The following is a 22705-nucleotide window of genomic DNA, read 5'->3' on the forward strand; positions in this document are numbered from 1 at the left end:
TAATCCAACTCTACTGCAGCATTACAAAAAAATTCAACCCTTCACCACAGTGTAAGATTTAAATGCAACCTGCACAAGGGTGCATGTTATGTAAAACACAGCAAGACTGCTGCCGTCCTGCCAAGTACTTCCAGTCCCTACCCAGGTCCTTCTGAATTACTGGTGGTCCCATTAGTCTTACTGAAATAAATCTTTTTTTTTTAAATAAAGCATTTAAAAAGACAAATCAAAATGCCTCAGTAACCATCCATCCAACTCAAACATTTATATATTTAAATGAGTTGTATTTGTACCCTCCTAATAAACTTTTACTCAAACTAGAGCAATTATCTTCCATGTATCTATCTTCCTTGCCCAATAATTCAAAGAAAAAAATCCAAAATGATTAGTAAGAAAAATGTAGAAATTACCACACCCTTTTAATTAGTTTTAAATATTTTTAAGTTTTAAAAAGTGTTTTAAAGATTGTAATTTCTAGTTGGAAAACATTATCTGAATGAATACCCTAATGGCAAACCACTGCAAAATGCTTGAGCTGCATTTGGGGGACAGGGGTAGGGATTATCTTTAAAGCACCCCAGCTCCCTTGATGAGAAGGTGAGAGGTACACTGGTTTGTATTATTGCGACATCCATTAGGTGATATAGGTTGCTTTTCCTTCAGCATGGGCTTTATTTGTCAGAAGGGCATCACGCTTGACCTCCAAATTTGGCTGACAATTTACTGATGAGATTCATAACTTTTGGGTTGCTCTGGTATTTTGACATATTTGCTGGGTTCTGAGCCACATCCTGGAAGGCCACCATGACTTCTGGATCCTGCATCGCTGCAAGAACCTCTGGATCACTAAGAATTTCATTGAGTCCAGGCATCCCTGCCATGCCTCCTGCCATTCCAGGCATTCCTCCAGGAAAATTACCAGGCATTCCTCCAGGAAAGCCACCTGGAAAAGAGCCATACTGAGCTCCTGATTGTCGTCTGGCTTCTTCCTCCCTCTGGGCTTTCTCATGTTCTTCACGAGCCTTCTTAACCCTTTCTATTCTTTCTTTGATCTCTCGCTCTTCACGTTTTCTCTCATACTTTCTCCCATGTTCTGCAATTTTCTGGGCCCTAGGTTGAACTTCCTTCAGCATAGCACAAACATCATCGTCATAATCCAGTTTACAGGCAAGGGCAAGATCATGGGCTGCTTCTTCCCGATGGCCCAGAAGTCTGTGTGCTTTTCCCTCTCCACTTGTAAGGCTGAGCTGAATCAGGATTTATTTCAATGGCTCTGTCACAATCTCGGATGGCAGCATTTGGCTTCTGTAATTTGATGAAGACACTGGCTCTCTTGGCATACAAAATGGCCAACCGAGGATTCAGCTTGATGGCATCTGTGAACAAGTTGATGGCTTTCTGTAGCTCACCATCATTTAGGGCATCAATGGCAGCCACTTTCTTCTCATTTGCCTGATCCATCATCTCCTCAGTTATCTCTGCATTTTCATCTCCCATTTCTTGAGGGGCATCAGTGTCTGGTTCAATCACACCTTCCCTATCAATTTCTAGATCACTCTCCTCACTTGATGGTTCCTCTGTCTTTATGTTTTCTTCTGCCTTCTTACTATCTGTTTTTTCTTCCTTGATGTTTTCTTCTTTAGTTTTCTGAGCAGCAGGTGGTACTTTACCCCCCATGCTCTCCACCCATTCCCTTAAGAAGCGCATGTCCTCGGTGTGCAGAATGCTCGGATCCTGCTTACACAATTTCACGAAGGCCCAAAGCTCGTTCACTTTGCGGGGGTCCATAGTCAGGAGGCAGACGACGCGGCTGAGGACGCTGCGGTCCAATTCCAGGCCCGGACACTAGTAGCTCCTGGAATAGCATTTTCAAAGGTGTCCAGACTACGTTAAGGAATTAAGGTTGTCTTTATATAGAATTCTATACTGCATATAGAATTGTATATAGTAGTTATATTTGCTCTGAAGCCTTAAGGCTCAAAAGGTCGCCTATTGGCTACGATGGAAAAATCTGTGCAGTATTAAATGCTATCTGTTGTGTCAATATAGGTACCTCAGGAAAAATTGGAACCTGAATAAAAATTTCCTATAAGTGATGTGGCTGTAAGATAGCCTCATAAGCAGCCCCACACCTAACTGAAGTTCAGGAATGACACTTGAATAGTCCAGAACTTCATATTGGTTCTGTAGGGACTCTTAAAATAGGTATTGCAGGCTGGGATTGGTGTAATCCTAGCACTCTGGAAGGCTGAGGCGGATGGATTGCCCAAGTTCACTATTGGCTCCTGTAGAGCAAGCTAATAGAACTCAAATTAAAATATATATTGAGTCTCAAAAGGGGGTAATGAAAGAGGATACCCAGAAAAATTAAGGTCTAAGAGAACAGATGTCTTCTCAAGGAGACCCAACGATACACCTGCCAAGGTCCTCCCTGTGGTGACTCAGCTTGAAGAAATTTGTAGAAATCAGACCTGAAAACTAATGCTGACTTTTGCTTCTGTAAAAACCCGTGATTCTGTAAAAGCTAGAGCCAGCTTCTCCAGCTTGATTCCAATTGACCAATGAGAAAGGTGCGCGTGGGCCAGAACTTTTTTTTTTTTTTGCCCTTTTTGGCCGGGATTGGGTTTGAACCTGCCACCTCCGGCATATGGGGCCGGCACCCTACTCCTTTGAGCCACAGGTGCCACCCAGAACTTTTTTGTTTTTATAGACAGAGTCTTACTTTATCACCATTGGTAGAGTGCTGTGGCGTCACAGCTCACAGCAACCTCTAACTCCTGGGCACACCTAATCCCTGCTACTCAGGAGACTAAAGCAAGAGGATCACTTGAGCCTAGGAGTTTGGGGCTGCAGTGACCTTCTCTTGCCTCAGCCTCCCGAGTACCTGGGACTATAGGTACCCACAGAACACCCGGCTATTTTTTGTTGCAGTTTGGCCAGGGCCAAGTTCGAACCCACCACCCTTGGTATATGGGGCTGGTGAGGGCCACCCTATGGGCCAGAACTTTTTGCTTGGGGATAAAAAGGAGAAGAGTAAGCCATTTGGGGAGTGCAGCCATTCTTCTGGGCCATGGCTCAGCCAGCTGAAATAAAGCCCTTCTTCCTCTTATAAACATGGTGTTTGGATGCTCTTTCTCTCCATTGGGCCTTGTCTTCCTGCAATACCAACAGAACTTTTGAGAGTCCAAAGGCCTCTTAATTTTTACTCTCTTTCAGTTCAAGCTGATGAGATAACTGCTCATATGGGTTTTTTTTTTTGAGACAGTCTCACTATGTTGCCCTTGGTAGAATGCCGTGGCATCACAGCTCAGAGCAACCTCCAATTCTTGGGCTAAAGTGATTCTCTTGCCTCAGCCTCTGTGTAGCTGGGACTACAGGCGCCCACCACAATGCCCATCAATTTTTTGTTGTAGTTGCCCCTGTTGTTTTTTTAGCTGGCTGGGGCAGGGTTCAAACCTGCCACCCTTGGTATATGGAGCCAGCATCCTAACCACTGAGCCACAGATGCTGCCCTGGACATTATTTATTACCGCACAGGCTGGGTATGGTAGCTCACGCCTATAATCTCAACACTCTGGGTGGCCCAGGTGGGCAGATTTCTTGAGCTCAGGAGTTGAAGACCACCCTGAGCAAGAGTGAGACCCCATCTCAACTAAAAATAGAAAAACTAGCCAGGTGTTGTGGCAGGTGCCTGTAGTCCCAGCTACTGGGAAGGCTGAGGCAAGAAGATTGCTGGGCCCAAGAATTTGAAGTTTCTTGAGCTATGATGACACCATGACACTGGTGACAGAATGAGACTCTGTCACAAAAAATAAAAATAAAAAATATTACCTCAAATTCTGAGGGCCAAGAATCTGGGAGCACCTTAGTGGAGTAGTAGTTCTGCTTTAGGGCTCTCAGGCTACTGGTCAGAGACAGAGAGTAGATGGGCGAGCCAGGAGCAGAGGCACACGCCTGTAATCTCAGCACTCGGGAGGCCCGGGAAGGTGGACTGCCGGAGCTCACACGTTTGAGCCCAGCCTGAGCCAGAGCAAAACCTTATCTCTAAAATAGCCAGGCATTGTTGTAGGCGCCTGTAGTTTCAGCTATTTGGGAGGCTGAGGCAAGAGAATCGCTTGGGCCCAAGAGTTTGAGGTTGACAAAGTGAGACTCTGTCTCAAAAAAAAAATATATATATATTAGATGCACACCTAATCCCTGCTACTCAGGAGACTAAAGCAAGAGGATCATTTGAGCCTAGGAGTTTGGGGCTGCAGTGACCTGTGATCACACCTGTGAACAACCAGTGTACTCCACCAGCCTGTGCAGCACAGTGGATGTAGTGAGACTCCCATCTCTCTCTCTCTCTATATATATATATATAAATACCAATTCACTTGGAATTTTTAAATGTTACTATTTAATACAAGGCAAAATCATACAAAATGCAAATACTAAGTACAGTATCTACCTATGAAAAAGAACTTTAAAGCCTTAAAGAGTTTTCAAACTTCTTTTTAAAGTGTAAAATATATGCTGGGCACGATGACTTACACCTGTAATCCTAGCACTCTGAGAGACCGAGGCAGGTGGATAGCTTGAGCTCACAGGTTCAAGACCAGCCTGAGCAAAAAGTGAGACCCTGTCTCTACTAAAAATAGAAAAACTGAGGCAAGAGGATTGCTTGAACCCAAGACTTAGAGGTTGTTGTGAGCTACGATGCTATGGCACTCTACCCAGGGCAACAGCTTGAGACTCTTATCTCAAAAAAAATAAAAATAAATAAAGTGTAAAATACAGCAGAATAAACATTACTACTTATAACACTCTGAAAAGTTTGACTGAATTGTGAAATATTCATTGTGCAGTAAGACAGATTAAAGAGGCAGAAACCAAAGTTCTATGACTTTATTTTTAACATACTGAGAAATCACGTCAGCTGGAAAACATACAAATTATGGATGGCCTTATGTACATTTTTACCTCACTCTCATTTAATACATCGTAAGACGGCATATTCCACCGATTATTATGTGCGAGAACAATACTTCTCTAATCCTTCATGTTGATATTCCCACGGTTATCAACATTAAAAGTGTTTTCTGCCTTGAACTCAGTCAAGGTAGAGCACGGGTTCAGTGTGAAGCCTTTATTGTCCTGTGAGTTCTGGCATAACTGAGTTTATGTAGAACAGGTGGTTCTCATTACTCTCCTAGTGGCTCTGCTCTTTCTCTTCCACGTTGAGCACAGTGTCCACAGTAATCCCTATCTCCTCCAGTGACAAGCCTCTGTCCAATTCCAGAGCCCTTCTGGGGAAGGAAGTAAAAAGGCTATAAAGGGATGTGTCGTATCCAATTTTCATCATCCAGTCAAATAAGACCTAGAAGATAAAAAGCTTGGTCATTATCAAACCCTGTACACACTGTGTCCCTCCAGATCCCTGACATTGTGTAATTCTTTCACTGTCAAATCATGTCCCTAGGAGTAATCAAACAGAACTTTCCCACCTTTCAAAGAAACTTTCTAAAGCTCAAAAGATAACAGCTTGCTTACAGCATCCGTAGCTCAGTGGGTAGGGTGCTGGCCACAAACACCGACACCAGCAGGTTCAAACCCAGCCCTGGCCTGCTAAAAACAACAATGACAACAAAAATAGCTGGGCGTTGTGGCCGGCACCTGTAGTCCCAGCTACTTGGGAGGCTGAGGCAAGAGAATCACTGAAGCCCAAGAGTTTTAGGTTGCTGTGAGATTTGATGCTGTGGCACTCTACCAAGGGCCACAACTTGAGACTCTATCTCAAAAAAAAAAAAAAAAAAAAAACAACTTAAAAGAAAGAAAACAGCTTGCCACAAATTTAGAGATACAAATAATCTTTAATCCCTTTTGTTTTAGAAGCGGCATAGGGAATCCCAGCACCTCTGGACAGAATTCACTGAACAATCATGACTGCCCCATCCATAGAGGATATAAAATGTGTTCAATAAATAAGGTTGTGGGGTGGCGCCTGTGGCTCAGCGGGTAGGGCTCCGGTCCCATATGCCGGAGGTGGCGGGTTCAAATCCAGCCCCGGCCAAATTAAAAAATAAATAAATAAATAAATAAATAAATAAGGTTGTGAATAACAGGTTAGCATTTGGGGGAGAAATTATTTTAGATCAAAATCTAAACCAAGTTCCAAAAAATAGCTGGGCATTGTGGCAAGCGCCTGTAATCCCAGCTACTTGGGAGGCAGAGGCAGAAGAATTGCTTGAGCCCAGGAGTTGGAGGTTGCTGTAAGCTGTGATGCCACGGTGACAACTCTCACCTAGGGTGACGGCTTGAGGCTCTGTCTCAAAAAAAAAAAATCTAAACCAAGTCAGCCATGGTCCTCACATCTGGTAATCCCAGCTATTTGGGAGGCCAAGTGGGAGGACTTCTTGAGGCCAAGAGTTCTAGACAGCCCAGGCAATAGTGAGACCCAATCTCTAGAAAAAATAGAAAAAAAATTAGCTGGGGGCCAGGCATGGTGGCTCATGCCTCCTAGCACTCTGGAAGGCCAAAGCAGATTGCCTGAGCTCACAGGTTCGAGACTAGCCTGAGCAACAGTGAGACCCCCGTCTCTAAAAATAACCAGGCATTGTGGCAGACGCCTGTAATCCCAGCTACTTGGGAGGCTAAGGCAAGAGAACCACTTGAGCCCAAGAGTTTGAGGTTGCTGTGAGCTATGATGCCATGGCACTCTATGGAGGGAGACAAAGTGAGACTCTGTCTCAAAAAAAGAAAAAAAAAAGTTCCAGGTGCAGTGGCTCGTACCTGTAATCCTAGTACTCAGGAAGCCCAGGCAGGTAGACTGCTTGAGCTCAGGAGTTTCCAGACCAGCCTGAGAAAGAGCAAGACTCCCATCTCTACTAAAAATAGAAAAATTAGCTGGGCATTGGGGTGAGCACCTGTAGCTGCAGCTACTCAGGAGGTGGAAGCAAGAGGATCACTTGAGGCCAAGAGTTTAAGGTTGCTATGAGTTATGATACCACGGCACTCTACCAGGGTGACTAAGACTCTGTCTCAAAAAAAGAAAAAAGAAAGAGAAAATCTGAACTGGGAGGCACCTGTGGCTCAGTGAGTAGGGCGCCGGCTCCATATACCGACGGTGGCGGGTTTGAACACGCCCTGACCAAACTGCAACAAAAAAATAGCCAGCATTGTGGCGGACACCTGTAGTCCCAGCTACATGGGAGGCTGATGCAAGAGAATCAATCGCCTAAACCCAAGAGCTGGAAGTTATGGGAGCTGTGACACCAAGGCACCCTACTGAGGGCAACAAAGTGAGACTCTGTCTGTAAAAAAAAAAAGAAAGAAAAAAGAAAATCTGAACATCATATCACTCAGGAACTCTGTACTCTATCACAATAGATATGCCCAGGCTCTATAGACTGCCTTATGCTGGGTCATTCCTATAATTCTTTTCTTTCTTTTTCTTTTTTTTGCAGTTTTTAGCTGGGGCTGGGTTTGAACCTGCCATCTCCGGCATATGGGGCCGGTGCCCTACTCCTTTGAGTCACAGACGCCACCCTCTTTTTTTTTTTTTTAACAGAGTCTCACTTTGTCTCCCTCCGTAGAGTGCTGTAGCATCTTAGCTCATAGCAACCTCAAATTCTTGGGCAAGAGATTCTCTTGCCTCAGCCTTCTGAGTAGCTGGGACTACAGGTGCCTGCCACAACACCTGGCTATTTTTAGAGATGGGGATCTCACTCTAGCTAACTCACGCTGGTCTGGAACTCCTGAGCTCAGGCATTCCACCCACCTCAGTCTTCTAGAATGCTAGGATTATAGGTGTGAGCCACCGCACCCAGCCTATTTGCATATATTTTTAATGCACCACATAATTATATGTTTAAATGTATTCATAATAATAAATGGAAATATAACCCACACTCATTAGGAATTGGTTTAGGCATCACACTGCAGATATAATTTCTTTTCTCTTTACTTTTCTGTGTTTTCCAAATTATCACTCACACAATATTGTTTCCAAAAGGAAAAATAATCTATTAAGATGAAAGAAAAGCTTGGCTCCGCTGCCATAGCTCTGCAGTTAGGGCGCCAGCCACATACACCAGCTTTGAACCCAGCCTGGGCCTGCCACACAACAATTGACAACTACAACAAAAAAATAGCCAGGCATTGTGGCGGGTGTCTGCAGTCCCAGCTACTTGGGAGGCTGAGGCAAGAGAATCGCTTAAGCCCAAGAGTTTGAGTTTGCTGTGAGCTGTGACGCCACAGCACTCTACCAAAGGTGACATAGTGAGACGCTGTCTCAAAAAAAAAAAAGCAAAAACAACAAAAAAGTCCTAAAGAATGATCTGAAATAACACAATAACTAAGAAAATGCCAGGAAGGCTATGTTAACCAGTGTGATGAAAATGTGTCAAAGGATCTATAAAACCAGTGTATGGTGCCCCATGATCGCATTAATGTACACAGCTACGATTTAACAAAAAAAAAACAAAGAAAGAATGATCTGAAAATTATATATAAGTAGCAGAGCTTAGGTTAATAATCCATCAGAGAGAATGGGAACAAAGTGAATGCTGGCTGCTTCCTAAGGATTTAAGGCATCTTGTCCACAAAACTGTGAAAATGTAATTAAAACCAAAAAAGAAGAAAAAAAAATTGCAAAGGGAAGAACTGAACAAAACCTGAATGCACAGGTCACAGGTCAAAGCAGCACAACATGTCTATGTAGGTATCCAAATTTCTGCAACCCAGAGCTACACAGAATGCCCTTTATCTTCATCTGATGGGAGTATCAGACAGTGTGATAATACCTTCCCCACTGCATGTGAATAAATTATTGCCAAATTCAACAAAAATATTTCTCAAATGTGAATTTCTGCACTTACCTGTGAACTAGAAGACTTAAAAAACCTTCTCCTCTGGACACTCCCACTCAGACATCGGAGAGCAATGGTAACTATCTGAGGAATAAAAATGTTCAGTTAAGAATTCTAATCCAGGGGCGGCGCCTGTGGCTCAGTCAGTAGGGCGCCGGCCCCATATGCCGAGGGTGGCGGGTTCAAACCCAGCCCCCGCCAAATTGCAACAAAAAAATAGCCGGGCGTTGTGGCGGGCGCCTGTAGTCCCAGCTACTTGGGAGGCTGTGGCAAGAGAATCGCTTAAGCCCAGGAGTTGGAGGTTGCTGTGAGCTGTGTGAGGCCACGGCACTCTACCGAGGGCCATAAAGTGAGACTCTGTCTCTACAAAAAAAAAAAAAAAAAAGAATTCTAATCCAGGGCGGTGCCTGTGGCTCAGTCGGTAGGGCGCCGGCCCCATATACCGAGGGTGGTGGGTTCAAACCCAGCCCCGGCCAAACTGCAACAAAAAAATAGCCGGGCGTTGTGGCGGGAGCCTGTAGTCCCAGCTACTCAGGAGGCTGAGGCAGGAGAATTGCCTAAGCCCAGGAGTTGGAGGTTGCCATGAGCTGTGTGAGGCCACGGCACTCTACCGAGGGCAATAAAGTGAAACTCTGTCTCTACAAAAAAAAAAAAAAAAGAATTCTAATCCATTGCCCTTTACAATTCCAAAATTACTGCTCCTAAGGAAACATCTGTAATTATTTATAACGCTTGGGTGGAGAGGAATTTAGCTCTGAGGGTAGTAGACCAACACCAAGGTTCAGATAAAACTTACTCTAAATGTGAAAATAATTCTTCCAATTTGAGACAGAGCCTCAAGCTGTCACCCTGGGTAGAGTGCTGAGGCATTATAGCTCACAGCAATCTCCAACTCCTGGGCTTAAGTGATTCTCCTGCCTCTGCCTCCCAAGTAGCTGGGATTACAGGCATCCGCCACAACGCCTGGCTATTATTTTTTGGTTGCAGCTGTCACTGTTGTTTGGCAGGCCCGGGCTGGATTTGAACCTGACAGCTCAGGTGTATGTGGCTGGTGCCTTAGCGGCTTGAGCCACAGGCACCAAGCCAAAAAAATAATTTTTCTTCCCACTGGTTAAGGACAAAGACTAGAGACTACACACTTCTTTTTTTCTTTCTTTTTTTTTTTTTTTGGTTTTTGGCCGGGGCTGGGTTTGAACCCGCCACCTCTGGCATATAGGACCAGTGCCCTACTTCTCGAGCCACAGGCGCCACCCGAGACTACACACTTCTATATGCCCAGATAATACCCACCATCTCAGTTGTGCTTCAAAAGTGACTTATAGGGCACCGCCCGTAGCTCAGTGTGTAAGGTGCTAGCCACATCTACCCAGGCTGGCAGGCTCAAACCCGGCCCAGGCTATCTAAACAACAATGACAACCGCAACAAAAATTAGCTGGACATTGTGGCAGGCGCCTATAGTCCCAGCTACTTGGGAGGCTGAGGCAAGATAATAGCTTAAGCCCAAGAGTTTGAGGTTGCTGTGAGCTGTGACACCAAGCACTTTACCAAAGGCGACATAGTGAGACTCTGTCTCAAAAAAAAAAAAAAAATTTCATTCAACCAAATCAGTGTAATTTTGAGGCTTGTTAAATGAAAGTTCCACGGCAAATGCTAAGACGTCTAGTAAAAAAAGTTTTAGAATAAAACAACTACATAAATAACCCAATTTGTTTAAAAAATTTTTTTTCTGAGACAAGAGTCTGACTCTGTTGCCCAGGCTAGAGTGCTGTGGCCTTACCCTTGGTTCACAGCAACCTCAAACTCCTGGGTTCAAGCGATCCTCCTGCCTCAGTCTTACGAGTAGCTGGGACTACAGGCACCTGCCACAGTGCCCACTAATTTTTCTATTTTTAGGGCCAGGTGCAGTGGCTCACGCCTGTTATCCAAGCACTCTGGGAGGCCCGGGCGGGTGGACTGCCTGAGCTCACAGGTTGGAGATTCTCCAGCCTGAGCCAAAATGAGACCCTGTCTCTAAAAAAAAAATAGCTGGGAATCGTGGTGGGCAGCTATAGTCCCAGCCACTCAGGAGGCTGAGGCAAGAGGATCACTTGAGCCCAAGAATCTGAGGTTGCTGAGAGCTATGACGCCACAGCAATCTACTGAGGGTGACCAAGTGAGACTCTGTCTAAAAAATAATAATAAAAAATAAAAAAATAACATAAAAAATAATTTTTCTATTTTTTGTAGAGACAGAGTTTTGTTCTTGCTTAGCCTGGTCTCGAATTCCTGAGCTTAAGGGATCCTCCACCTTGGCCCCCACAGTGCTATGATTACAGGCATGAGTTACTGTGGCCAATTTTGCTTATTTTTAGAAACAATAAAATTTAATTTTACATTGAGGTTGTGTTTACTACAGTGATCTGATAGGAGAATTAAAGCCAATTGCCTTGTAAGAAACTAGTATTAAAATACAGTGAATTAATGTTTTTCATTATGATTAGATAAATACTTGAGACAAATGAACTGTCATTTGTTATTCTGAGGTTGGGTCGTGCAATTTCTCCTAATGTTACTGACAGTGTAATAGATTGCCATATGAATGGATAAAATACATGGGACGCAATTCAAATTGGAAAGAAAATCAGCATCTCAAACACAGATTGTTAAATGAAGCCTAATTTAAAACTAGCAGCAATAATTAAAATTTCTTTCCCCGCAAACAAGACAGCATACAATAATGAAAACAGTTGCTGTAGCAATATGGTAACAGTAAATAATGATTAAAAAAGTATTTTCAGCCTCGGCGCCTGTAGCTGAAGCAGCTAAGGTGCCAGCCACATATACCAGAGCTGGCAGGTTCGAATCCAGCCCAGACCTGCCAAACAACAACGACCGCTAAAACCAAAAAATGGCTGGACGTTGTGGCGGACACGTGTAGTCCCAGCTACGTGGGAGGCTGAGGCAAGAAAATCACTTGAGCCCAGGAGTTTGAGGTTGCTGTGAGCTGTGACGTCATAGCACTCTACCCAGGGCAATAGCTTGAGGTGCTGTCTTGCAAAAAAAAAAAAAATATATATATATATATTTATAAATTATATATAAATATAAAAAATTTTTATAAAAATAAAAAAGAAAGGGCGGCGCCTGTGGCTCAGTAAGTAGGGCGCCGGCCCCATATGCTGAGAGTGGCGGGTTCAAACCCAGCCCCGGCCAAACTGCAACAAAAAAATAGCCGGGTGCTGTGGCGGGCATATAAATATATATTATTATTTATATTATATTATTTTATTATATTTATATTATTATATTATATTTATTATATAATAAATATAATTACTTATATAATATATATTTACATTATTTTATTGCATTTATATTATTATATATTATTTCTATTATATATATATAAATTATCTTAAATTCTATGCTGTCTTTTCTTTTCTTTTTTTTTGAGACAGAGCCTCAGGCTGTCCCCCTGGGTAGAGTGCCGTGGCATCACAGCTCACAGCAACCTCCAACTCCTGGGCTCAAGCGATTCTCCTGCCTCGGCCTCCCAAGTAGCTGGGACTGCAGGTGCCTGCCACAACGCCCGGCTATTTTTTGTTTTGTTGCAGCTGTCATTGTGGCAGGGCTGGGCTAGATTCAACCTGCCAGCTCAGGTGGCTCGTATTAGATATACGGAGGGTGGCGGGTTCAACCCACCACCTCTTTACTGAGCCACAGGTGCCAAGCCTACTTCTGATAATCTTTTTTTTTTTTTTTTTGTAGAGACAAGAGTCTTTATCGCCCTCAACAGAGTGCCATGGCATCACACAGCTCACAGCAACCTCCAACTCCTGGGCTTAGGTGATTCCCTTGCCTCAGCCTCCTGAGTAGCTGGGACTACAGGCGCCCGCCCGCCACAATGCCTGGCTATATTTTGTTGCAGTTTTGCCAGGGCCGGGTTTGAACCAGCCACCCTTGGTATATGGGGCTGGCGCCCTACCCCTTGAGCCCAGGCGCTGCCCTATTTCTGATAATCTTTATAATGTGACTGTTATCATCTACCCTAGCAATAGAGAGTTGAAAAATTACCTATTTTGTGGATGAGGCCAGACATTTAGTGGGCCTAACTTTGATAAGATAATAGAGAATTTAGACTGGGTATAGCAGCTAAAGCCTGTACCTGTAATCCCAGCAGTCTGGGAGGTTGAGGCAGGAAGATCCCTTGAGTTCAGGAATTCCAGAGCAACCTGAGCGAGAAAGACCCGGTCTCTACTAAAAATAGAAAAATTAGCTGGAAATTGGGGTGGATGCCTGTAGTCCCAGCTACTTGAGAGGCAGGAGGATCACATGAACCCAGGACTTGCTGTGAGCAAGACTAAGCCAAGGTACTCCACCCTAGGCAACAGAGTCAGACTCTGTCTTAAAAAAAAAAAACAAAACAAGGGCGGCACCTGTGGCTCAGTCGGTAAGGCCGGCCCCATATACTGAGGGTGGCGGGTTCAAGCCCGGCCCCGGCCAAACTGCAACCAAAAAAAAAGCCACGCGTTGTGGCGGGCGCCTGTAGTCCCAGCTACTCGGGAGGCTGAAGCAAGAGAATTGCGTAAGCCCAGGAGTTGGAGGTTGCTGTGAGCTGTGTGAGGCCACGGCACTCTACCGAGGGCCATAAAGTGAGACTCTGTCTCTACAAAAAAAAAAAAAAAAGGAAAAAATTAACAAACTCATATTTTATATTTTATGTGATTTTTATATTTATGTATCAACATGTAGATAAATATTTTATATATGTGGAAAACTTTGTGATCAATATTTCGTAAGTAAAGGTACATCCAGCTACGATTTCCTGGTATGTATGTATGTACCGTGACATTGGTAAACCTCGTATTGATGATTTCTGGAATTCCTAAAAGTGAAATTCTCCTTTTACATATGTACTCATAAAACAGTTACATAGCTTAGAGACTCAAATATAATGTTATGGTAGATAAAAACTATTACGCTGAAAAATGGGAAATAGTATCTTTTTCTTTTTTAGGACAGAATCTCACTCTGTTGCCCTGGCTAAAGTGCAGTGGCTTCATAGTAATCTCAAACTCATGGGCTCCAGTAATCCTCTTACCGTAGCCTCCCAAGTAACTGGGACTATAGGTGCCTGCACGGTGCCCAGCTAATTTCTCTATTTTTGGTGTAGAACTCCTAAACTCATGGAATCAATTCACTCAGCCAGGAAATAGTATCTTGCAGAAAGACAAAATAATATAAACACATTAATATACAAGGATAAGCATCTCCAAACCTTGAAAACTATGGCACTTCACATTCCCTAATCTACACATGGATTTTTTCCCTTGAAAATACTTTATTAGGTGCTGGGTGCAGTAGCTGTAATTACAGCTGTAATTACAGCTGTAATTCTAGCACTGTGGGGAACCCGAAGTGCGTTGATTCCTTGAGCTCCGCAGTTCAAGACCAGCCTGAGCAAGATTGACCCCATCTCTACTAATAATAGAAAAATATTAGCCAGGCATTGTGGCTTATGCTGTAGTCCCAGCTACTTGGGAGGCTGAGGCAAGGGGATTGATCAAGTCCAAGAGAGTTTGAGGCTGCTCTGAGGTATGGTGCCATGGTACCTTTCCCAGGGCGACAAAGCGAGTCTTTGTCTCAAAAGAAAAGAAAAGAAAAGGCCAGACATGGCGGCTCACACGGGTAATCCTAGCACTCTGGGAGGCGAAAGCGGGTAGACTACCTGAGCTCATGGGTTCAAAGCCAACTTGAGACAGAGCGAGACCTCATCCTTAAAACTAGCTGGGTGTTGGGCGGTGCCTGTGGCTCAGTGAGTAGGGCACCGGCCCCATATGCCGAGGGTGGCGGGTTCAAGCCCAGCCCCGGCCAAACTGCAACAAAAAAATAGCCGGGTGCTGTGGCGGGCACCTGTAGTTCCAGCTACTCGGGAGGCTGAGGCAAGAGAATCGCTTAAGCCCAGGAGCTGGAGGTTGCTATGAGCTGTGTGAGGCCACGGCACTCTACCGAGGGCCATAAAGTGAGACTCTGTCTCTACAAAAAAAAAAAAAAAAAAAAACCAGCTGGGTGTTGTGGTGGGCACCTATAGTCCCAGCTACTCAGAAGGCTGAGGCAAGAGAATCACTTAAGCCCAAGAGTTTGAGGTTGCTGTGAGCTGTGACTCTACGGCACTCTACTGAGGGCAACACAGTGAGACTCTGTCTCAAAAAAATAAATAAATAAAAAGATAGACACATTGGCTCAGTGCCCATAGCACAGTGGTTACAGTGCTAGCTACATACACCGAGGCTGGTGGATTCGAACCCAGCCCAGGCCAGCTAAACAACGATAACTGCAATAAAAAATAGCCAGGTGTTGCGGTGGGCACCTGTAATCCCAGCTACTTGGGAGGTTAAGGTAAGAGAATCGCTTTAGGGCAGCACCTGTGGCTCAAGGAGTAGGGAGCCAGCCCCATATTCCAGACGTGGTGGGTTCAAACCTGGCCCTGGCAAAAAAAAAAAAAAGAGAGAAACTTCTTAATCCCAAGAGTTTGAGGTTGCTGTGAGCTGTGCACTCTACTGAGGGCGACAGAGTAAGACTCTGTCTCAAAAAAAAAAGAGAGAGAGACCCTCCCAGTTCTTTCATGACTACCTCAAAAGTGGTTTCCAATGTGTGTGAACAGCTGCTGAGCCCCAAGGCTTTGGGTTCTGGGGCTTCTGGGTTTATTGCTCAAATGACACTCCCTGTACATTAGAGAAGTGTCTAACTAAGCTGGCTGATGGGGTGGTGCCTGTGGCTCAGTTGGTAGGGCACCAGCCCCATATACCAAGGGTGGCGGGTTCAAACCCGGCCCCGGCTGAACTGCAACCAAAAAATAGCTGGGCGTTGTGGTGGGCGCCTGTAGTCCCAGCTACTCGGGAGGCTGAGGCAAGAGAATCGCTTAAGCCCAGGAGTTGGAGGTTGCTGTGAGCTGTGTGATGCCATGGCACTCTACCGAGGGCCATAAAGTGAGACTCTGTCTCTACAAAAAAAAAAAAAAAAAAAGCTGGCTGATGACAGGAAGGCAGCACAGACCATGAAGCTGGAAAGAAGGCAGCTCAATGCAAAAGAGAGAATGAGTCCCGAACCCAACCCCCAAACAGCAAACCATCCTTAAATGAAAACCTTTACTACAGTCTTCATTTTCTCTTTTTGAAAAGGAGAAGTACAGTTTTATGTCTTCTGCCTATTTTGATTCCATTTTAATAATTAACTCATTTGCTGACCTGAAGTTATGGAAAACCCTATAAGTATTCCATGCCTGAGGCAATAGATAGGCTCTAAAAGATAACTCAGCAGAATACAGACTTCCAGAAATTCAAAGCAAGACCTAATTACAGTAAGGCAAGAACAATTATGCTATCTTTTCTATCTAATTCAAGTTTAGATTAGATAAGACATAATTACTGGATGTTAAAGAAAAAGAAAAATACATTTAATTTTCAAAGAAAAAAATGCTTACTTCTTCAGCTGTTTCAGGTGGTTCTTCAGGTAAATCAACCTAAAGAAAAGTTAAGTATTAGTGAAAGGAATATAAACATTCTCAAGAAAAAAAAAATCAGTAAGAAGAGTTCCTTTCAATACATCTAAGCTTAATGAAATCTTTTCCTTCAATATACATCCCTAAAAAATTTACAGTGAAAAAGCCAGACACGGTGGCGCATGCCTGTCGTCCCAGCTACTCAGGAGGCTGAGACAGGAGGATCCCTTGAGTCCAGGAGTTCTGGGCTGTAGTGCGCTATGCCAATCAGGTGGTCCGCACTAAGTTCGGCATCAATATGGTGACCTCCTGGGAGTGGGGGGCCACCAGGTTGCCTAAGGAGGGGTGAACCAGCCCAGGTTGGAAACAGAGCAGGTCAAAACTCCTGTGCTGATCAGTAGTGGGATTGCACTTGTGCATAGCCACTGCACTCCAGCCTGGGCAACATAGCGACACGGCATCTCTTAAAAAAATAAAAATTTAGGGCGGCGCCTGTGGCTCAAGGGAGTAGGGTGCCGGCCCCATATGCCAGAGGTGGCGGGTTCAAACCCAGCCCCAGCCAAAAACTGCAGAAAAGAAAAAAAAAAAGAAAGAAAAACAAGCTAGGCGCTATGGCTCATGCCTGTAGTCCCAGCTATTTGAGAGGCTTAGGTGGGAAGATTACTTGAGACTAGGAGTTTGAGGTTGGAAAATATAGTAAGACCTTGTCTCTTTAAGGAAAAAAAAAGAAAAATATATACCCACATATAAAAACAGAGGATAAATATTAACATGAACTAAGTTCAATAAGACACCCAAATTATTTAGGTTCATTGATACACACATTTTAACATGAATATGTATTTTTCTTCACTGACACTCCCAGGAAATTATTGGCAACTATTTACTGGTTGTTTTTGTCATTTATTCAGATTTCCCCATTTCTGTTCACCTACTAAGAAATCAGATATTCACACCATTTTCTCTCATTAAATACTAGTTACCAATGACTTTACCTCTAGACTCTCTTTTATTTATTTATTTATTTTTCGAGACTCTTTTATTTTTTAATACCATAGACTGCATGTTTTATTACATTTTATCTAACAAACATTACTTGCATTTACTAAATATTCCATTGATTTCCATTACTAAATATTCCTCTGGTGTCAAAAGCATTAAGTTACTATCAAGCAAAATTTACCATCAGTATAAGACTATTATTAACAAAAAACAAAGAAAGGCTCGGCGCCCGTAGCTCAGTGAGTAGGGTGTCAGCCACATACACCAAAGCTGACGGGTTCAAGCCCAGCCTGGACCAGCTAAAACGACGACAACCGCAACCAAAACCAAAAAAAATAGCGGGGCGTTTTGGCAGGTGCCTGTAGTCCCAGCTACTTGGGAGGCTAAGGCAGAAAAATTGCTTAAGCCCAGGAGTTTGAGGTTGCTGTGAGCTGTGACGTCACGCGGCACTGTACCCAGGCAACGTAGTGAGACACTGTCTCAAAAAAAAAAAAAAAAGTTGAATTTTAATTATTTCATTTAGTTCATTAGACCTTTTTGAAACATTAGTAATAGTTCAATAACCTACCCTCAGTCTCCACTATAGGACCAGATTAAGATGTAATATATTAAGCTGAGTGTTGTGGCGGGCACCTGTAGTCCTAGCTACTCAGGAGGCTAAGGCAAGAGAATCGCCTGAGCCCAAGAGCTGGAGGTTGCTGGGAGCTGTGACGCCATGGCACTCTACCGAGGGCGACAAAATAAGACTCTGTCTCTAAAAAAAATAAATAAATAAAAATGTAATATATTAAATATTGCTTTCAAGGAATAGACAGTTTCCCAGCTTTCCCTAAGAGTCAGTAAAAATATTTATTTCCAGTCTTTTCCAGCTCCAAACCAGAATCAATTTAGGGAATAAAGATTTTAAAGAAAAGCATGTAGGGCAGCGCCTGTGGCTCAACGGGTAGGGCGCCGGTCCCATATGCCGGAGGTGGCGGGTTCAAGCCCAGCCCCGGCCAAAAAAAAAAAAAAGAAAAGCATGTATAATAACTTTTGTATTCCAAAGTGACTGATTACTAACCTACTTCCTGGAAGCACCAGTAAGGAAAACTATATACCCGTGTTAATAAAAGGTATTAAGCACTCATAAAATATGGCTTAATAATGTCTTAAGCTACCTCATAGGATGGTTTCCCTTAGTAAACATTATATTTTTCCTATCTACATAATTAAATTACTTCCTTAAAAAGAACTGAGTACCATATTTTTTACCTTATATAATGCATACTTTTTGCCTAAATTTTTTTGGAATATATACAGATGCACATTATACATGGGTAGTACTTATTCCATGTCTATATAAATGTTTAAATCTTTTATTTATACTTATCCATTAAAAGTGTAACTCTAGAAAACAACAATATCCATATGTAAAATAATACACTAGAATATGGTAATTGGTGTTGATTGCAGGGAAAGCAGGTTCTCCCATAATTACCAGGAGGTAGCTCACAGCCTCCTACTGCAGGTGAGCCAGGGCTGGCACCTCCACAGGGCCAGCAGCTGTAACATGGCAGTGCAGGTGACCCTGCCCAGGGACCCCCAGGCAGTGCTGGCTTGGTGGAGCACACTGTGGAAAGGAGTCTAGACCTCGGCCTCCAGGTGGTAGATAGCTTGCTATCCCTGCAGCTGGCCCTTGGAGCAGGGAATAGCACAGCACCCCTCACAAGTGCATCGTCTGCACCTTTTGGAGGGCATATGGGCCTGCAGAGGTCCCAGCCACCTGAAGCCCTGGAAGGATAATACTTGGGATACTGACAGTGAAAATGAGCTCTTCCCCCTCTATAATGCATAAATATGGTAAATTTGTTTTTAGTACATAAAATTTCTTATACCTTACTTATATCTGTTCTTGTGTTTTGTAATTAACTGTTACATAAAATTTCTTATTTTTTTGTTTTATTTACTTATTATTATTTTTTTTTTTGTAGAGACAGAGTCTCACTTTATGGCCCTCAGTAGAGTGCCGTGACATCACACAGCTCACAGCAACCTCCAACTCCTGGGCTTCAGTGATTCTCCTGCCTCAGCCTCCCGAGTAGCTGGGACTACAGGCGCCCGCCACAATGTCCGGCTATTTTTTGGTTGCAGTTCAGCCGGGGCCGGGTTTGAACCCGCCACCCTCGGTATATGGGGCCAGCGCCTTACCAACTGAGCCACAGGCGCCACCCTATTTACTTATTTTAAATTGAGACAGAGTCTCACTTTGTCACCCTCGGTAGAGTGCTGTGGCATCATCGCTCATAACAACCTCCACTCTTGGGCTCAAGCGCTTCTCTTGCATCAGCCTTTCTAGTAGCTGGGACTATAGGCGCCCACCACAATATTTTTACTTTTTTGAGACAGAGTCTCACACTGGTACCCTGGATAGAGTGACATGGCATCATAGCTCATAGCAACCTCAAACTTCTGGGCTCAAGTGATCCTCTTATCTTAGCTGCCCAACTAGCTGGGACTACAGGCGTCTGCCACAGCACCTGGCTGATTTTTCTATTTTTAAAGACCTTTTTTTGTTGTTGTTGTTGCAGTTTGGCTGGGGCTGGGTTCGAACCCACCACCCTTGGGATATGGGGCCAGCACCCTACTCACTGAGCCACAGGTGCTGCCCAGGGTTTTTAGTAGAGATGGGGGTCTCACTCTTGCTCAGGCTGGTCTCATACTCATGAGCTCAAGAACAATCTGTCCACCTCAGACTCCTAGAGTACTACCATTGCAGTCATGAGTCACTGAGCCTGGCCTAAAATTTCCTATACCATACTATATATATATATATTTATTTATTTATTTTTTTTTTTTTTTTTTTTTGAGACAGAGCCTCAAGCTGTTGCCCTGGGTAGAGTACTGTGGCATCACAACTCACAGCAACCTCCAACTCCTGGGCTTAAGCAATTCTCCTGCTCTGCCTCCCAAGTAGTTAGGACTACAGGCTTCCGCCACAATGTCTGGCTATTTTTTGGTTGCAGCCATCATTGTTTGGCGGGCCTGGGCTGGATTTAAAACCGCCATCTCAGGTGTATGTGGCTGGCGCCTTAGCTGCTTAAGCCACAGGCGCCAAGTCTATACCATACTATATTAAAAAATAAACCCTAGGGCGGCACCTGTGGCTCAAAGAGTAGGGCGCCGGTCCCATATGCCAGAGGTGGCGGGTTCAAACCTAGCCCCGGCCAAAAAAAAAAAAAAAAATTGTTGGGCGGCGCCTGTGGCTCAGTCGGTAAGGCGCCGGCCCCATATACCGAGGGTGGCGGGTTCAAACCAGGCCCCAGCTGAACTGCAAAACCAAAAAATAGCCGGGCGTTGTGGCGGGTGCCTGTAGTCCCAGCTACTTGGGAGGCTGAGGCAAGAGAATCGCTTAAGCCCAGGAGTTGGAAGTTGCTGTGAGCTGTGTGACGCCACGGCACTCTACCGAGGGCCATAAAGTGAGACTCTGTCTCTACAAAAAAAAAAAAAAAAAAAAATTGTTTAAAAAATAAATAAATAAATGCTAGGGTGGTGCCTGTGACTCAGTGAATAGGGCGCTGGCCCCATATACCGAGGGTGGTGGGTTCGAACCCAGCCCCGGCCAAACTGCAACAAATAACAGCCGGGCATTGTTGCAGGACCTATAGTCCCAGCTACTTGGGAGGCTGAGGCAAGAGAATCGCCTAAGCCCAAGAGCTGGAGGTTGCTGTGAGCTGTGATGCTACGGCACACTACCAAGGGCGACAGAGTGAGACTCTGTCTCTAAAAAAAAGAAAATAATAAAAAATAAATGCTAAAATTCCTTAGTAATATAAAAATAAGTACCTGAATATAAAGAAATAAAAAATTGAATTAAAAAAATTAAAACAGGCGGCGCCTGTGGCTCAAGGAGTAGGGCGCCAGTCCCATATGCCGGAGGTGGCGGGTTCAAACGCAGCCCCGGCCAAAAACCACAAAAAAAAAAAAAAAAAAAAAATTAACACAAAATGGTTGTATATTATATACTTGTTACCTTGTTTACCTGGCCTAAAGAAGGTAAGTAATTCTTTATGAAAGTGATTCTTTTTTTTGAGACAGAGTCTCAGGTCAAGTGCAGAGGCTCACACCTGTCATCCTAACACTCTTGGAGTCAGTTAGGCCTGGAAGTCTGAGGTTGCTGTGACCCATTATGATGCCATGGAACTCTAATCTAGGGCAACAGAGACTCTCCCCCCACCCCAAAAAAGAGAAGAGACTGGGGCACGGTGGCTCACACCTGTAATCCTAGCAATTTGGGAGGCCCAAGTGGGTAGACTGCCGGAGCTCACAGGTTCAAGACCAGTTTGAGCAAGTGCAAGACCCCGTCTCTAATAATAGCCAGGCACTGTGGAGAGTGCCTGTCATCTCAGCTACTTGGGAGGCTGAGACAAGAGAATCGCTTTAGCCCAAGAGTTTGAGATTGCTGTGAGCTATGACACCACAGCACTCTACTGAGGGCAACAAAGTGAGACTCTGTCTCAAAAAAAAAGAAGAAAAGAGAATCTCACTCTGTTCCCTGGGCTAGAAGTAAAGTAGTATCATCATAGCTCCCTGCAACCTCAAAGTCCTTGGCTCAAGTGATCCTCCTGCTTCAGCCTTTCACTCCTGCTTCAGCCTCTCAAGTAGCTAGTACTACAGGCCCAATCCACAGTGCCCAGCTAATTTTTCTATTTTTTTTTTTTTTTTTGTAGAGACAGAGTCTCACTGTACCGCCCTCGGGTAGAGTGCCGTGGCGTCACACGGCTCACAACAACCTCTTAACTCTTGGGCTTACGCGATTCTCTTGCCTCAGCCTCCCGAGCAGCTGGGACTACAGGCGCCCGCCACAACGCCTGGCTATTTTTTGGTTGCAGTTTGGCCGGGGCTGGGTTTGAACCTGCCACCCTCGGCATATGGGGCTGGCGCCCTACTCACTGAGCCACAGGCATCGCCCAATTTTTCTATTTTTTTAGTAGAGATGTGAGTCTCACTCTTGTTCAGGCTGGTCCGGAACTCCTGGCCTCAAGCAATCTTCTCAACTTGGACTCCTGGAGTGCTAAGATTACAGCTATGAGCCGCCATCCCTGGCTGAAAGTGATTACTTTGTAAGACAGTAGGCAGATACCAAGGGGATGAAAAGGCAGCTCCAGTTTTCACTCAGTAGACCACCTCGCCCAGAACACAGTTACAATTCAGTGACAGGCATAAGATACTGAACCTCCTTGCCAGTGGGCTGCTCTGCAGGTGGTGGAGCTTTGGTTAAAGGCTTAGGAAGACTCCGTCTCCTTGCAGCTTCTCTGTTTGATGTTCTGAAAGATGTCTGACTTGCATGTTCAAGTGCCGAATCTTCATTACCCTGGTCAAAAACAACAAGCAGTT

At 44.3% G+C, this 22705-nt stretch overlaps 1 protein-coding gene and 1 pseudogene across 6 annotated transcripts in view; both read right to left on the minus strand.

Moving 5' to 3' along the window:
• On the minus strand, window positions 1–1849 carry LOC128576231 (hsc70-interacting protein-like; annotated as a pseudogene). The gene has a single exon (XR_008377314.1). The product of XR_008377314.1 is annotated as a hsc70-interacting protein-like (transcript).
• Window positions 1850–4871: 3022 nt separating this feature from the next.
• Window positions 4872–22705, minus strand: part of UBXN8 (UBX domain protein 8) — a 42968-nt gene continuing 25134 nt past the window's right edge. For 4 of the 5 annotated variants that reach the window (XM_053578209.1, XM_053578207.1, XM_053578211.1 and 1 more), the window contains 4 exons: window positions 22545–22682; window positions 16313–16351; window positions 8859–8933; window positions 4872–5359 (listed from right to left, as the gene is read on the minus strand). In XM_053578209.1, coding sequence (XP_053434184.1) covers window positions 5192–5359; window positions 8859–8933; window positions 16313–16351; window positions 22545–22682 — 420 coding nt within the window. In that variant the 3' untranslated portion in view covers window positions 4872–5191. Of the gene's footprint in view, window positions 5360–8858; window positions 8934–12994; window positions 13062–16312; window positions 16352–22544; window positions 22683–22705 lie in introns of all 5 variants that reach the window. The other variant, XM_053578208.1, reaches the window with a different exon arrangement.

This window comes from Nycticebus coucang, chromosome 24, assembly GCF_027406575.1.
Source record: "Nycticebus coucang isolate mNycCou1 chromosome 24, mNycCou1.pri, whole genome shotgun sequence".
Lineage (NCBI taxonomy): Eukaryota > Metazoa > Chordata > Mammalia > Primates > Lorisidae > Nycticebus > Nycticebus coucang.